This window comes from Gorilla gorilla, chromosome 17 (genome assembly GCF_029281585.2).
Source record: "Gorilla gorilla gorilla isolate KB3781 chromosome 17, NHGRI_mGorGor1-v2.1_pri, whole genome shotgun sequence".
NCBI classification, from domain to species: Eukaryota; Metazoa; Chordata; class Mammalia; order Primates; family Hominidae; genus Gorilla; species Gorilla gorilla.
Genome location: NC_073241.2, coordinates 62519406 through 62537799, shown reverse-complemented (window position 1 = coordinate 62537799; position 18394 = coordinate 62519406). Strand labels below are relative to the sequence as shown.

Genomic DNA, 18394 nt, shown 5'->3' with positions numbered 1-18394 from the left:
ATTCAGCCTTTTCAGATTGGCTTCTTTCACTTAGTAAAATGCATTACATTTTCTCCTTGTCTTTCCATGGCTTGATAGGTTATTTCTTTTTAAACTTTAAAGATTGACATATAGAATATGTATATACTCTTGGGGTATGTAATGATGTTTTAATACACATAATATATAGAGTAATTAGATCAGGGTAACTGGCATATCTATTATCACATTTACTGTTTCTCATGTTGGGAACATTCCAAATCCTTCTCCTAGCCATTTGAAGCTATATATTATTGTTAACTATAGTCATTCTACATTGGTACAGAACACTAGAACTTATTCCTTCTATCTAGCTGTAATTGTGTATCCTTTGAAAAATCTCTGTCTATCCCCCCTTTCTCCTACATTTCCCAGCCTTTAATATCCTCTGTTTCAATTTTTACTTCTTCTTTGAGATCAACTATTTTTTAGCTTCCATACATGAGTGAGAACAAGCAACTTTGAACTTTCTGTTACTGTCTTATTTCATTAATGTAATATTCACCAGTTCCACCCATGTTGCTGTGAATGACAAGATTTCATTCTTTTTGTGGAGAATAGTATTACGTTGTGTATACATATCACATTTTCTTTGTTCATTCACCTGGACACCTAGATTGATTCCATATCTTGGCTATTGTGCATGGTGTAATGATAAACATGGGCGTGCATATGAGTTCTTCAATACTGATTTCCTTTCCTTTGGATAAATGCCCAGTAGTGAGATTGCTGGATCATATGGTAGTTCTATTTGTAACTTTTGTGGAATTTTCATACTATTATCCATAGCAGCTGTACTAGTTTACATTCCCACCAGCAGTGTAGAAGAGCTCCTTATTTTTATTTATTTATTTTTTTGCATTCTCACCAGCTTTGTTAGGCAGTTTTTGCATTGCAATAAAGAAATACCTGAGGCTCAGTAATTTATAAAGAAAATAAGTTTAGTTGATTTATGGTTTTTCACAGTGTACAAACATGGTAGCAACATCTGCTTTGTTTCTGGAAAGGGCCTCAGGAAGCTGACAATCATAGTGGAAGGCAAAGTGGGAGAAGTGGGAACAGGCATGTCACATGGTGAGAATGGGAGCAAGAGAGAGAGGGAGGAGGTGTCACACACTTTTAAACAACCAGATCTTGTGAGAATTCAGTCACTATCCTGAGGACACCACAAAGCCATTCATGAAGGATCCACTCCCATGACCAAAACACCTCCCAGCATGTCCCATCTCCAGCATTGGGGATTACATTTCAACATGAGATTTGGAGGGGACAAACATTTAAACTATATCATTCCACCCTTGGTTCCTCAAATCTCATGTCCCCCTCACATGGCAAAATAAAAAAAAGTCTTAACTCATTCCAGCATCAAGTCCAAAGTCCTAAGTCTCATCTGAGACTCATCTCCTTCCAACTTTGAGCCTATAAAATCAAAGCAAGTTATTTACTGCCAAGATGCAATGGTAGTATAGGCACTGGGTAAACATTACTATTCCAAAAGAGAGAAATTGGTCGAAAGAAAGAGGCAACAGGCCTCATAAAAGTCTGAAATCCAACAGGGCAGTCACTAAATCTTAAAGCTCTGAAATAATCTCCTTTTACTCCATGTCCCACATCGAGCACACACTGGAAGGGGTCAGTTTTTAAGACCTTGACAGTTCCATTCTTGTGGCTTTGCAAGGTGCAGCTATTCTCATGAGTTGGAGTTGAGTGACTGTGGATTCCAGGTTCAGGGTGCAAGTTGTCAGTGGAGCTACCATTCTGGGGGCTGAAGGGTGGCAGCCATCTTCCCACGGCTCCACTGGACTGTGCCCCAGTGAGGATTCTCTGTGGGGCCTCCAACCCCATATTTTCCTCTGCCATTTTCCTAGTAGAGGTTATCTGTGAGGGCCCTGCCCCTGGATCAGGGTTCTGCCTGGGCCCACAGGCTTCCTCCTACATCCTCTGAAATGCAGCTAAAAGCCTCCAACCTTCCTTCATGCTTGCATTCTGTGCACCCACAGGCTTAACACCATGGTGGAAGCCACCAAGGCTTATGGCTTGTGCCCTCCAGAGTGGCAGCCAAAACCGTACCTGGGGTCCTTTGAGCCATAATTGTAGCTGGAGCAGCTGTGATGCAGGGAGCAGTGTCCCTAAACTGAGCAGGGAAGCAGCATCCCAGGCCTGCCCCCTGAAACAGTTCTTTCCTCCTGGGCCACTTTTCCTGTAATGGGAGGAGCTGCCTCTGTGATCTCTGTAATGCCTTGAAAGTCTTTTTCCCATTGTCTTGGATATTAGCACTTTGCTCTCTTTTAGTCATACTAATCTTTCTAGCAAGTGGTTGTTCTGCAGCCTCTTGGAATTTTTCTCTGCCACATGGCCAGGCTGCAAACTTTCCAGACTTTTACACTCTGCTTCCCTTTTAAATATAAGTTTCACTTTTAAGTCATTCATTTGCTCCCATATATGACAATAGGTCATTAGAAGCAGCCAAGCTACATCTTGAACACTTTGCTGCTTAGAAATTTCTTCTGCCATATACTCTAAGTCATTACTCTTAAGTTCAAACTTCCACAGATCCCTAGGACACAAACACAATGCAGTCAAGCTCTTTGCTCAGGTGTAACATGGGTAATCTTTACTCCAGTTCCCAATAGCTTCCTCATTTACATCTGAAACCTCATCAGTCTAGCCTTCACTGTCAACGTTTCTATCAGTATTTTGGTCACAACCATTTGACCAGTATCTTAGAAGTTCCAAACCTTCTCTCATCTTCCTGGCTTCTTCTGAGCTCTCTAAACTCCTCCAATCTCTGCCTATTACTGAGTTTCAAAGTCACTTGCACACTTTCAAGTATCTTTATAGCAATGCCCAATTCCTTGATACCAATTTTATTTATTAAGCCATTTTTGTGTTGCTATAAAGAAATACCTGAGACTGGGTAATTTGTAAATAAAAAGGCTTAATTGGCTCACAGTTCTGCAGGCTATAGAAGCATGGCAGCAACATTTGCTTGGCTTCTATTGAGGGCCTCAGGAAGGTAACAAATCATGGAGGAAAGTGAAGTGGGAGCAGGCAAGCAGGCATGTCACATGGCAAGAGTGGGAGCGAAAGAGAGAGGGAGGAAGGGCCACACTTAAACAACCAGTTCTTGTGAGAACTCACTCACTATCCTGAGGACAGCACCAATTTATGCATGAGAGATCCATCCCCATGACCGAAACAGCTCCCATCATGCCCCACCTTAAACATTGGGGATTACTGCTCAGCATGAGATTTAGAGGACAAATATCCAACCTATATCAACAGCATTTGTTATTTTTTGTCTTTTGATAATATCCATCCTAATTGGCTGATATGATACCTCATTGTTGTTTGCATTTCCCTAATGATTAGTGATATCAAGCATTTTTGAGAAATATCTGTTCAGGTTATTTGCCCAAGGTTTTTTGTTTTTTGCTTTTTGTGTTTTTTTTTTTCTGTTGAGATGTTTGAAATCCTTGTATATTCTGGATATTAATCTGCAGTTTGATTAATAGATTGCAAATATTTTCTCCCATTGTGTACATTGTACTTTTGCACACTGTTGCTTGTTTGCTGTGCAGAAGCTTTTTAGTTTGATATTATCCCATTTGTTTATTTATGCTTTTGTTGCTTGTAATTTTGAGGTCTTATTCATAAAACTTTTCCCAAGACAATGTGTTGAACCATTTCCTCTGAGTGTGTGTGTGTGTGTGTTTGTGTTTATACTAGTTTTAAAGTTTTGGTTCTTACATTTAGGTCTTTCATCCATGTTGACTTGATTTGTGTATAGGGTAAGAGATGAGGTCTATTTTTATTATTCCATATATGAATATCAGGTTTTTCAGAACCATTTATTGAAGAGACTGTCATTTCCCCAAAGTATATTCTTTCTGTCTTTGTCAAAAATCAGTTGGTTGTAGATATGTAGATTAATATCTGGGTTTTCTATGTTGTTTAGTTGGTCTATGTATCCATTTTTATTGTCAGCACCATGCTGTTTTGGATATAACAGCTTTGTAGTCAGGTAGTGCAGTACCTCCAGCTTTGTTGTTTTGCTCAAAATTGCTTTAGCTCTTTGGGGTTTTTGTGGTTCCATAAATTTTTAACTTTTTAAAAATTTCTGTGAATAATGTCATTGGTATTCTGATATGAATTGCATTTAAACTGTAGGTTGCTTTGGGTAGTATGGTCATTTTGACAATATTCTTTCAGTCCGTGAGCTAGGATATCTCCATTTTTGTATCTTCTTCAATTTCTTTCATTAGTGTTTTGCAGTTTTTCTTGTAGAGGTCTTTCACCTCCTTGGTTACATATGTTTCTAGTTTTTTTTTGTAGCTATTTTAAATGAGATTGCCTTTTTAATTTATTTTTTAGTTATATCTTTATTAGTATATAGAAACACTACTGATTTTTGTATGTTGATGTTGAATCCTGCAACTTTACTGAATTCATTTATCAGTTCTAAGCATTTTTTGGTAGAGTCTTCAGGTTTTTCTGTATACAAGATTATGTCATCTACAAAGACGGACAATTAGACTTCCTACTTTCCAAAATAGATGCTGCCCTGTATTTCTTTCTCTTGGCTAATTGTTCTGGCTAGGACTTCCAGTATTAGGTTGAATGAGAGTGCTGAGACTGGACATCCTTGTCTTGTTCTAGATCTTATAGAAAAAACTTTCAGCTTTTCCCTCTTTAGTATGATATTGGCTATGGTTTTGCCATATACGGCCCCTGTATTATGTTGAGGTACTTTTTTCTACACCTAATTTATTAAGAGTATTTTTTATTATGATGAAATGTTTAATTTTATCACATACTTTACTTGCCTTTACTGAGATGATCATATGGCTTTTGTCCTTTATTGCATTGATGTAATGTATCACATTTATTGATTCATGCACGTTGAATCATTCTTGACTTTCTGGGATAAATCCCACCTGATCATGGTGTGTTATCATTTTGATATATTGTTGGAATTAGTTTCCTGGCATTTTGTTGAAGATGTTTCTATCTATGTTCATCAGATATATTGGCTTGTAGTGTTTTTTTATTGTTGTGTCCCTGTCTAGTTTTGGTATCAAGGTTACAGCGGTCTTGTGGAATGAGTTAGGGAGAGTTCCTTTCATTTCAATTTTTTGGAATAGTTTTAGAAGAATTGGAGTTACTTCTTTTTTTTTTTTTAGACAGAGTCTCGCTCAGTTGCCCAGGCTGGAGTGCAGTGTGCAATCTCGGCTCATTGCAAGCTCCACCTCCCAGGTTCACACCATTCTCCTGCCTCAGCCTCCCGAGTAGCTGGGACTACAGGCGCCCGCCACCACGTCCGGCTAATTTTTTTGTATTTTTAGTAGAGACGGGGTTTCACCGTGTTAGCCAGGATGGTCTCCATCTCCTGACCTCATGGTCCGCCTGTTTAGGCCTCCCAAAGTGCTGGGATTACAGGCGTGAGCCACCGTGCCTGGCCAGTTGTTTCTTCTTTAAAGGTTCAATAGAATGCAGTGGTAAAGCCATCTGGTACTGGATTTTTTTGGGGGAAAACTTTTTGTAACTGAGTCAATCTTATTACTTGTTATTGCTCTGTTTAGGCTTTCTATTTCTTCTTGGTTCAATCTTAATAGGTTGTATGTGTCTAGGAATTTATCAATTTCCTCTAGGTTATTTATTTTATTGGCGTATAAATTGTTTATAGTAATCTCTAATTATACTTTTATTTTTTGTGGTACCCATTGTGATAACTCGTTTTTCATTTGTGATTTTGTTTTTGGGTCTTCCGTTTTTTTCTTTGTTAATCTACCTAATGATCTGTCCATTTGTTTATCTTTTAAAAAGCTAACTTTTTGTTCTGTGAATTTCTTGTATTTTTTAGTCTCAATTTTATTACTTCTGCTTTTGATCTTTATTTCTTTCCTTCTACTTATTGTAACTTTGGTTTGTTCTTGCTTTTCTAGGTCCTTGCAGTGCATCAGCAGGTTATTTTAAATCTCTCCAGTTTTTGCTATAGTCATTTACTGCTATAAACTTGCTTCTTAATACTTCTTTTTATGTGTCCCATAGAATTGGCATATTATGTTTCTATTTTCATTTATTTCAACTAATTCTTTAATTGTATTTTTAATTCACTGGTCTTTCAGGAATATGTCATTTAATTTTAATGTATTTGTATATATTTATTTATTTGTTTATTATTTGAGATGGAGTCTTGCTCTGTCACCTAGGCTGCAGTGCAGTGACACAATCTTGATTCACTACAACCTCTGCCTCCTGGGTTCAAGCAATTCTCTGGTTTCAGCCTCCCGAGTAGGTGGGATTACAGGTGCATGACACCACTCTCGGCTAATTTTGTATTTTTAGTAGAGACAGAGTTTCACCATGAGCCAGGCTTGTCTCAAACTCCTGACCTCTGGTGATCCACCTGCCTTGCCTTTCAAAGTGCTAGGATTACAGGTGTGAGCCACCATGCCCGGTCCAAAATATGATTCTTAATTAGACTGATACCTTGTAGGTTTTCAAGTGAACCACTAGAGTTCACTTTCCCCTATTTGAGTATGTGGGATTTTTTATGTGTCTTATCTCAATCTTGATAAGTATGCAGGTCTGTTTCATCTTAATATTTTGCTTTTTAAATCTTTATTCATAAATAATTATAGACTCATAGGAGTTTAGACATAAAGTCCTGTGTACCCTTCCTCCAGCTTCTTCCAATGGGAGTATCTTGTATTGTATATACTGTACTTGTTGTCAGTATTAAAACCAGGAAATTGAGATAAGCCTAATCATTTCATGATTTTTTACATATTTTCATGTATGTATGTGTGTGTGTGTTTATTGTTATATGCCATTTTATCTCGTATAGATTCAGTAACTACCACTACGATCAGAATACAGACTAGTTTCATTCCTTGTGCTACCCTTTTTATTCATATCCACTGTCCTTTCTCTGTCTCCTGACAACCACTATTATTTTCTCTATCTCTAGTCTTGCCATTTTAAGAGTGCTATATAAATGAAACCCTATAACATTTAACTTTTGATTTGGGCTTTTTTTTTATTAAGCATAATGCATTTGAGAACAATCTGGGTTGTTGAAGGTATTAACTGTTCATTCCTTTTTTATCACTGAATGAGATTCCATTGTATGGATATACCAGAGCTTGAAACTATCTGCCCTTTGAGGGACATTTAGTTTGTTTTCAGTTATTTGCTACTTTGAATAAAGTTGCCATGGATATCAATGTAGAAGTTTTTGTGTGAACATAAGTTTTTCATTTCTCTTGGATAAATATCAAAAAGTGTGATTTTTTGGGGATGTACGTTGACTGTAAGTTTAATTTTATAAGAAACTGCCAAACTGGTCTTCCAGAATGGCTTGTACCATTTTATATGAATGCCAGCAATGTATGAGAGATCCAGTTTCTCTACAAGAGAACACTATTTTTTTAAAAAAATTTCAGCCTAGACTAGTAAGTTTGTAGTGATATCTCACTATGATTTGAATTTGCATTTCCCTAATGGCAAATTGTGATGTACATCTTTTTGTGTGCTTGTTATTGAATTCTCTTTTTCATACAGTGTCTGTTCAAATGTTTTGCCATTTTCCCATTGTAATGTTTGTTTTCTTATGGTTGTGTGTAGAGAATTCTTTAATTTTGAAAATATAAGATTTTTAATCGGATATGTTATATGTAAATATATTCTATGTTTTAGTAAAGTCTTGTCTTTTTGTCTTTGAGGGTGTTTTATAATGCAGAAGTTCTTAATTTTTCTAAAATTCTACTTATCACTTTTTTCTTTTATTCATCAGGTACTTGGTGTCACACACAAGAAATCTTGCCCTAATCCTGTCACAAAGAAATTTGTTTTCTAAAAATATTATAGGTTTACAATTTATATTTAGATATATAAGCCATTTTTAGTTAGATTGTATATAAAATGTGAGATTTAGCTTGAGCTTCCCTTTTTTTGCCAATGAACATGTAATTATTCCATCACCATATGTTAAATTACTTTCATTAAATTGATTTTGTAACTTTGTCAAGAATCAGACATGCTTGTGTAGCTCTATTTCTGGGTCGTCTATGACCATTCTATTTATCTATTTGACTGTCCCTCTGCCAATATCACACTTTCTTGATTGCAGAGTTTGCATAGTAATTCTTAAAAACAGGTAGAGTGATTCTTCCCTTTTATTCTTCTAAATTTATTCTGATTTAGCTGATATAACAATGAGGAAATTTAAAATAACAGTGGATACAAGCATAGTATAAACTGCTTTTCTGGGAAACCCTCAAAAGGCTGAGGAATTAGTGGCATCAACTTCATCAAAAAATTGAAATAAGTGAACCACTAAAATAATAACTCCCAAATTGCATGACAGTGGGCAATTGTCCATCACTCAGGCAAAAGTCCATAGTGTATTCTCTGGACTGGAGGCAATAGATAACACTGAGAGAAGAAGAACTAATTTCAAAAGAAGAAAACTTAATCAAACTTACACATTTTGAATGTTGAGGCTATCTAACTCTCATTGCCTAACTGGCTTCTAGGACTCTGACAGGTAAGTCTATACTCTGCAGACATGGAAATGTAAAGAATCTTGTTCTTGCCTATTTGTTTGTTCCTTTAATTTTCATTTCTATAGTGGGATTGTAGATTTCGGTTTCATTTGACTATGCTGCTGGAATCAGGGTTGGTGCATAAGAATCTGGGCCAATTCAATAAGCACACCATATATTTATTGGTGATTGTTCATATTCTCTGTGCCTTTTTCTATTGTACAATTTTTCTATTACATATTGACTTGTAGGAGTTTATTACATATAAATGTTTTACTCTTATGTGGGTTTCAAATAAATCTCCTAGTCTACTATTTTGTTTAAGGTGTCTTTAAAAAGTTGTAATTATCTATATTATTTGCTGATAGTTTATGAAAATGGTAATTTTATCATTTTCTCACTGTGATTTTTTGCTCCATTAAACAACCATAACAGTATCTAAAGATAATATTTTATTTGGAAAGTGGTTTCTACCTGCTAGATTAGATAAAGGATTGTGTGGTTCACAGATTAGCATTGGTCCTCTTGGGAGGGTCAGATAGGAACAAGTAACTCTTTGACTATTACTTCTTTTTAAAAAGCCCTGTGTTTTCCTAAGCTACAATTTCCTTTATTTTACCTCTAAGCCTGTGAAAGCAATAACTGCTTGGTCTTTTCACTTCTGCCTCCTCTTCTCTTCTTTTTTCATCTTTTTTTTTCCTTACCTTTCCATCCCTGTATTACCCAGCTTCTGAATTAAAAGTGTATAAATCTCTTACCTGAAATCAGATTCAAAGACAGTTTATTTGAAAGCATTTATAATTGATTTTTCTCTCAATTATGTTTTCCCTTGGAAACAATACTATTGATGACTTTTTTCCTCACTATTTACTTAACATCTAAGTAGTATTTTTTTAGAAATTGTCAAGTTACGTTGGGATGGATTTCCATTGATTCATCGGCGTGTTAAAGCTAATTTAAGTATAATTTATTTACTTATTCATTTATATAATTTTTTTGAGATAGGGTCTCACTCTGTCACCCAGGCTGGAGTACAGTGGATCAATCACAGCTCACTACAGCCTCAACCTCCTGTGCTCAATGAATCCTCCCATCTCCGCCTACTAAGTAGATGGGACTACAGGCATGTGCCACCATGCTTGGCTAATTTTCAATTTTTTTTTTGTAAAGAAATTGTCTCTCCATGTTGCCCAAGCTGGTCTTGAACCCCTGGACTCAAGCCATCTGCTACCTTGGCCTCCCAAAGTGCTGGGATTACAGGCATGAGCCACCAAGCCTGGCCTAAGTATAATTTAAAATATATTTTTTCTTTTAATGTGAATATAATAAACTGTGTTTTTATCCCTAGGAGAGAGATATATCAACTTAACAGTCTATTTGATCATTACTCTTCATCAGTGATAAATGTTAATACTAATATTGAGGAGAAGGAAGAGGAAGTGACTGAAGCAATAAGGGAAACAAAGTCATCAAAAAATGAATTACATTCTCTATCAAAAACGGTGAGTTTTTCATATTAGAAATAAAAAATACTGATTTTTGTTTTGAGTTATAAATAGTAAACCTTTTTGTCAATAATTAAATAGCAATTGGCCAATTTTTTTATATTTAGCCAATTTGCCTGTAGTAGTTTTCTATTGCTGCATAATAAATTACCACAAATTTAGCAGCTTGAAACAGCACCCATTTATTATCTCAACCTTTTTGTAAGTCAGAAGTCTGGGCACAGCATGGCTCAAGTGGTTGCTCTGCCCCAGGTCTAGCAAGACTAAAATCAGGGTGTCAGTAGTCTGGCACTTCTGTCTGGAGACTCCAGGATAATACTATTTTTAGTATACAGGTATCAAAATATCACACTAGACCCCCTATAAAAATGTACAATTATTGTGTGTCAATTAAAACAAAAACTGAAGAAAAACTTCAAACAAAAACTTCTTCAGTTTCTGTTTCAATTGACACATAATAATTGTACATTTTTATAGGGGGTCTAGTGTGATATTTTGATACCTGTATACAATGTGTAATGATGAAATTAGGGTAACATTCAGCATTCTTTGTGTTGGTAACATTCAAAATCGCCCTCTTTCGAGGATTTTGAAAATCCTCGTTGAAAATACAGAATGAATTATTATTAACTAGAGTCGCTCTACAGTGCTAAAGAACACTAAAACTTACTTCTCTATTAAGCTATAATTTTTTATCTCTTATCCAACCTCTCTCTATGTCCCTACCCCCTACCCTTCCTAGTCTCTAGTTATCACTGTTCTACTCTCTGCTTCTGTGAGATCAACCTGTTTTGCTTCCATGTATGAACGAGAACATATGGTATTCATTTTTCTGTGCTAGGCTTATTTCACTTGACATAATGCCCTCCTGTTCCATCCATGTTGCTGCAAATAACAGGAATTCATTCCTTTTTATTGCTGAATAGTATTCCATTGTGCATCACATTTTCTTATCTACTCATCCATTGATGGAAGCAGGTTGATTTCATATCTTGGGTTTTGTGAATTGTGCCGCAGTAAACATGAAGGTGTAGATATCTCTTTGACATACTGATTCCTTTTTCTTTGGATATATAACCAGCAGTGGGATTGTTGGATCATATGTAATTCTTTTCTTAGTGGGTTTTTTTTTTTTTTTTTGAGGAATCTCCATACTGCTGTGATCTCCACTCCACAGTGGCTGTGTTCATTTATAGTCCCACCAACAACATTTAAGAGTACCTTTTCTCTCCATCTTCAACAGCATTTGTTATTTTTTGTCTTTTTGATAGTACCCATTCTAACTGAGGTGTTCAGTTTTGACATGATTTAATTCTTATGGTTTGAGAACTGAAGCCTTTGTTTCCTTGGCATCTGTCAGCCTGAGATCACACTCAGTTTTCAGAGGCTGCTGCATTCCCTGGCTGTTTGTTCTCTTCATCTCTAAAATCAGCAGTGGTGTGCTCCTGCTTGGAAGCATCTGACCTTTCATTATGACTCATCTTTCCTGAAGATGAAGCTTTCTTTTTCTGCCATATCTCATTCACTGTTGTATAAGAACATAATAGATAAAATAAATAATAGTATAGTAAAAGGAAATAATATATAAATTATTATGCCAATTTGCATTCCTATCTAGAGTTAAAGACATTCTTCTCTACAATAAGGCTTTTTAATTGTACCTCATTATGGTTTGTTATTAGTTATTAATGGAACTGAACATATTTTAATGACTTTTGCGGGGTGATTTGTATTTCCTTTTCCGTGAAAACCTGCTCATGATTTTCCTGCTATATACTGAGTGTCATCTCACTGATTTGTAAGAATTTATATATCATGGATACTAAATATTTTCTAGTTACAAATGTTAAAAATATGTTTACCCAACCTTTTTTCATTTCTTTATGGTAACTTCTGATGAAGAGACGTTTCAGTTTAATGTAGTATCAGGTATAAATACATTCCTTTGTGCATTTTCCTTTTGTGAACTTGTTTAAGAAATTTTCCCACCCCTGAGATTATAAAAATATTTTCTGTTATTTCATTCTCAATGTTTCTGAATTCTGCTTTTAATATTTATGTGATAGTTTTAGATGAAACTATGTTTAGAATGTTCAAAATTTAGGGTTGTTTTTCTCGCTCTGCCTTCTATTTACAAATTTGGAAATAAAAAGCTATTTCTACAATTTTTGGAATGCATGTTTCACTTGCCAGATGTGATGCATAATTAATATGAAATTAATGTATGGGTGTAATGTGAAGTGAGTTTCCAGTTACTTTTTTTATAATATAGAAAACAAGTTGTTACAATACAATTTACTGATGAGTTTTCTTTATATATTTATAATCAGTGCTATCTCTGTCCCATATTAGGCTTTTATGTTTGTGTGGATCTTTTTCCATTCACTTTTTACTTTGATCTATTTGACCATCTTCACCTGAACACTCCATGGCTACGTCACGAAAATTCCATAATGGGTGTTAATTATCTATTATAGTGAATCCTCTGATCTTATATTTTCTTTTGAGTTCTAGGCTTTTCTTGATTCTTGCCCTTCCATATAGGTTTCAGGATTATCTGGTTCATTTCTTTAAAATTTTTTGTTAGAATTATGATTGAAACTGTATCCACTTATGGAATAATTGGGGAAGAAATCAAATCTGTATGATAGGGACTTCTAAACATACCCATGATCTATCTCTGTTTATTTGAGTTGTTTTCCCAAATTGAACCTTAATCAATATTCTTGGAACTTTCCAAAAGGCAAACTATGTCTTTGCAAAATCAGACAGTGATGAGATAAATTAACCCTTCCATCTTCATCTAATGTTAAAGTTATTTTTAAAAATTGATTTGTAGTGTGATCCTGATATGTTTATAAAATTGGTCTATATGGTAGAAATAGTTTAAAATTTATTATGGTTTAATTCATGTTCTAATATATGGGCAATTTGCATAATATTTCATTTGACAAAAATGTTTTCTCTGGTTTGGGGATACAATTCTAAGTAGATTGATTTAGCCATCTGTGCTAATTGTGTTATTTAAATCTTTTATATTTCTGGTTTATTTTCTGACACTTCTATCAATTACTGTAAGAGATGAATTAAAATATCTCAGGGAGATAGATTACTTTTTTCATTTTTCCTAAATTTTGCTTTATGAATTTTGAAGCCATAAGTTTAGAATGATTAGAGTTGAGCTTTTTTATTATGCTTTTATTTGCAAGGTTTGAAGTTATGAATGATTAATAAAGTTTGTGGAATGCATATTTCACTTGACAGATGTTAAGCATACTCAATATCTTTAACTTTTTCCTGAACAGTTTAGGGATTTTGTGATCCTCTCCTGACATATATTCAATTTTCCATCATTTTATGCATATCTTATTTACTAATTTTCTTAAGATAATTTATTATTAATTTACACAATAAATGTTTGTTTATATTTATTCCCAGGTTAATATTTTGCACACAACTCTATCTGTTCGTTAGACTTTCCTAATTGAAATTCCTTTTATCCTTTTTAAAAAAAGTTTTGTTGTTGTTTGTTTTTTTTTATTTCTTGGGATGGTAGTCTCACAGTGTCACCAGGGCTGGAGTGCAGTGATGTGATCTTGGCTCACTGCAACCTCTGCCTCATGGGTTCAAGTGATTCTCCAGCCTCAGCCTCCCCAGTAGCTGGGATTACAGGTGTGTGCTACCATGCCTGGCTAATTTTTGTATTTTTAGTAGAGATGGAGTTTCACCATGTTGGTCAGGCTGGTCTCAAACTCCTGACCTCAGGTGATCCACCCACCTCAGCCTTCCAAAGCACTGGGATTACAAGCATGAGCCACCCTGCCCAGCCATTTTTTAAAATTATTTTTAAACTCTACCTCTTGCAAATAAGATTCAAGATTTGAGATTTTCAAAAATTTTTTAAATTTTATTTTCATTTTTAAATGTCTTAATTTTGTCTCATTTATGCAGTGTGGAGAATATTAACCTGAATTCATATGAGAATGACTTACACTGCTACATAGGCAAGAGAGAAGGATCCAGAAATAGACAAGGCTGAAAATACTAAACAAAAACAAAAACAAAAACAAGCAAACAAAAAAACCAACCCACTAAACCAAAAACACTGGGCTGAAATACTAGAGGAGGAGGAAATGGCATTGATGAGAAGGAAGAACCTGATCTTAAATAGATAGTAGTATGAGTTTCTCTACATTTGCCCTTGTTTCTGTCTCCAGCCTCTTTCTTGCTCCCACTTTCCCTCTGACTCTATACTCTGACCACCTGAAACAACCTCAGGACAACAGAATGTGCCACATATTTTCATTCTTCCAACTCTTTATAAATACTCTTCCCTCATAATATAATGTCTGTTTGACACTGTTCATTCTCTCAGTCCTATCATTGTGTAGCTGAAATCTTTTATTTTAAATCTCAACTTGGAAAGAAGAAAATCCTTGGTGAAACCATCTCTTAACTTTCTTCCTTATGCTTTGAACTCTAACTACATTCTGCGTTTACCCCTATGCTGGCACTTATAACACTGTGTTGAAATTAGTTATTAGTTGTCTACTTCTTAAGGTTTTTAAGGGCAGGAGATGCATTGTGACTCTTTCTTTGTCTCTGTGTAATTTGTCCAATGCCTTTCCCATGTTAGACAATAAGTGCTTGTTGAGTAAGTGAGTGAATCAAGGAATAAATGGAAGGAAGAAAGGGAAGGAGAGAGAGGGAAGAAAAGGAAGGAAGGAAGGGGAGGGAGGGGAGAGGAGGGGAGGAGAGAGGAGGGGAGAGGAGGGGAGAGGAGGGGAGGGGAGAGGAGGGAAGGGGAGGGGAGGAGGGGAGGGGAGAGGAGGAGGGGAGGAGGGAGGTAGGGAAGTAAAGGTAAATGGGAAGAGGGGAAATCCTACACCTTGTGAGCCTGTAAAGAACTTGGTGGCCTGGAGTGTAGAGAGTAGTCATTCACAGAATCTTCCTTAATTTAAAAGAATGCCTGTAGCTTTCCCAGGGATTACTATAAAAGCCCCAGGGAAGTATAGCATAATCAATAAAAGTTTTAAAAATATTACATACTGTTGACAAATAATTATTACCTTGGTTTAATAATCATGCTGAAATTTGTCTATATCTATAAAAATGTCAGCATGAATAAAATTTTCAAAAAGGGAACAATTATTGAGTAAACCTACAGTCAGTTTTTTATATCTTTGATCATCTCTAAAATGAAAACGCTGGCCCTCCTCAATTTGATGTTTTAACCAAATGTTATTTATTTATTTATTTATTCGTTCATTTATTTTGAGACGGTGTCTCTCTCTGTTGCCCAGGCTGGAATGCAGTGGCATAATCTGGGCTCACTGCAACCTCTGCCGCCTGAGGTAAGTGATTCTCCTGCCACAGCCTCCTGAGTAGCTGGAATTACAGGTGTGAGCCACCATACCCAACTAATTTTTTGTATTTTTGGTAGAGATGGGGTTTCGCCCTGTTGGCCAGACTGGTCTTGAACTCCTGACCTCAGGTGATCCACCCACCTCGACCTCCCAAAGTGCTGGGATTACAGGTGTGAGCCACCATGGCTGGCCACAAAATGTTATTTTTGATGAGAAATTGGGTATGTATTTATAAGGTTAGTGATATTTTTTAATTATAGAAATCATTTGGAGACTATCATACATTCTAGAAGAGATGAGAAAAATGAAGTTTAGATATATTAATTTTTTCTGTATTTTGCTCATTATAAAACCTTTAAGCTAGATTTTCAAAGAGCACATGTTAAGCATTCAATTAAAAGCAATGATGTGCATTATTGCCATGCATTATTTTTTGGTATGCAATTGAAACTTCCCAGTTCAAGAGAAAAATAGAAGATTTGTGCTGCCTAATTGCACATACAACTTAAAATGATTCTTTTTTTAATTTCAAGGCATTTTGTGCTTTCAATTGAGTCTTTACCTCATTAACATACACTTTTCTCTAATTTGTGTCATTGGATCTATGAAAACACATTGTTTCCTTTTCATTTCTAAAAACAATGGCCTTTGTTAGGCAGAAAACCTCTTGAAATTGGCTCAGTGCATTAAAGTAATGTTGAGATCAAATACTTTTTAAATGTAAAACAAAGAATTTTCTATAAATCCCTTTCCCATGTTTATAGTCTACTCCCAAGGTTCAGAATATTTTTTAAGAAAATAATTTTATGATGTGCAATTTTTAGTTTCTTGTAATATAAAAAAGGCATTTATATCTGATTTTATCAATTGATAATAAAAATAACTTTTAGGGATTTAGAAATATTTATGAATTTTATATTTTATTGACAATCACATAGACACACAAAATTATTTTTTAGTAACTTAGTTTTCATATAAATGTTGCATATAAGTGGATTCCTTTGGTATATTAGTTGGTATTTTCATAATTTTTGAATATTGTTTTTGTTCATAGAAAGCTAATTTACATTACTAACATATTGGCCTATATATTATACAGTATGAATCTAAACACCACAAAATACCCATTCAAATATGCCTTTTGATTCATACATTTGCCTCAAAAATTTTCAAATTAAGCAAATTCCTTCTCAAAAATAGAGAAACAATAGTTATTTCTAATACTAACAATTTATCAAATAGGAAGCCAGCCTAGAGAAGCTGAGTGATTTTCTAACAGACACAAAGCTATTAAGTGGCAGAGCCAAACTACAACCCAAATTTTTAGACTATGAAAACAGTAGTGTTTCATTACACAGTATTCATATATGTGTTTTGTAGATAAAATAGTATAACATTTAGAAAAATACACATTGCTGGCCAGGCGTGGTGGCTCATGCCTGTAATCCCAGCACTTTGGGAGGCTGAGGAAGATGGGTCACCAGGTCAGGAGTTCGAGACCAGCCTGGCCAATATGGTGAAACCCCATCCCTACTAAAATATACAAAAATTAGCCCAGTGTGGTGGTGCACACCTGTAGTCCCAGCTGCTCAGGCGGCTCAGGCAGGAGAATCACTTGAACCCGGGAGGCAGAGGTTGCAATGAGCCAAGATTGCGCCACTGCACTCCAGCCTGGGTGACAGAGTAAGACTCCATCTCAAAAAAAAAAAAAAAAAAAATGCACATTGCTAATTTTTTAAATAATAGGATTTCAACACTTTTTATGTGTGTATTTTGTGTGGCATATATATTAAATATTAAATGACATCTGTGAAATTGGCTTTTACTATCTTTTATTTTAAAGAAGTGCTTAATGTTTTCTAAATGCTGATTTCAAATATATACTAATGGCCATGCTAAAGATTTTAAAAATATACTCTGATTATCAAAGCAGTTTACATAGGAATAGATGTTCATTTATAGAAAATGCTGTGAAGATGATTTTAGTTTCTCATTTGACCTATTGAGGTGATGTATTATATTAATATTTAACCATTTTTAAATTCATTAGATGAACTCTGCTTGGTTATGGTTTATTGTTCTTTTAATTTACTGCTGAGTTTGATTTGCAAGGATTTTATTTAAGATTTTGCATCCATATTCATAAGTGAGTCTGTATTCCGGTGTTCTTAATTTGTGCTATATTTGATAGATGCTCTTATCAGGATTATGCCAGCTTTACAAAATGAATTTTGAAACTTTTCTTCCATTCTTATTACCTAAATAATTAATACATATTTAAATAACTTTCTCTTGAAAATTTGATAGAACACCTTGGTGATTTTTTTCCATTGTTTGAATTATTATTTTCTTTTTCATGGGCCACTGTTTTATTTAATAACAGAATTGTCATATCAGGCTATGTATTTCTTCCTGAGGTTAATGTTTAATTTTTTAATGGCCCAGGAAATAATCTAAATGGATTAAGATTTTCAAATATATTACCATAGCATGACGCGGAATGCTTGCTTCCATTTTTGTTGTTATGTTATTTCTAATTGTATACGTATTTTCACTTTTTAAATTAGATTTAAAAATTTTTAATAATTTATTTAAAAAGAAACGATTTGTAGATTCAATAATTGTAGAATTTTCAAACTTTTAATGTGTTAATATGTAATTTTATGGTTACAATTACTTTCTTTTTTCTTTAGGCTTATTCTTTCACTTTTTACTTTTCACTTCCCCGTTTTTCATGTTTAGTGTGTGTGTGTGTGTGTGTCTGTGTCTGTGTGTGTGTGTGCATTCTTTCTTTCCCCAAGAGCTACAGTACAGTTGCATTTCCTGATATTCTTTGTGGAAAATTCTTTGAAAGTCATTTCTGTCTTCAGTTTCTCTCCTTGCATTCTCACATAAGATTATTCCAGTCAGGATCTGCCCCACAAACTCTGCTTCAATTGCTATTAATGAATCCTGT

General features: G+C 34.8%; 1 protein-coding gene across 2 annotated transcripts in view; it reads left to right on the top strand.

Moving 5' to 3' along the window:
- Positions 1–18394, top strand: part of CCDC178 (coiled-coil domain containing 178) — a 495421-nt gene that overhangs the window by 126985 nt on the left and 350042 nt on the right. For both annotated transcript variants that reach the window (XM_019013747.4, XM_055368060.1), the window contains exon 12: positions 9916–10069. In XM_019013747.4, the coding sequence (XP_018869292.3) occupies positions 9916–10069 (154 nt within the window). The remainder of the gene's footprint in view (positions 1–9915; positions 10070–18394) is intronic.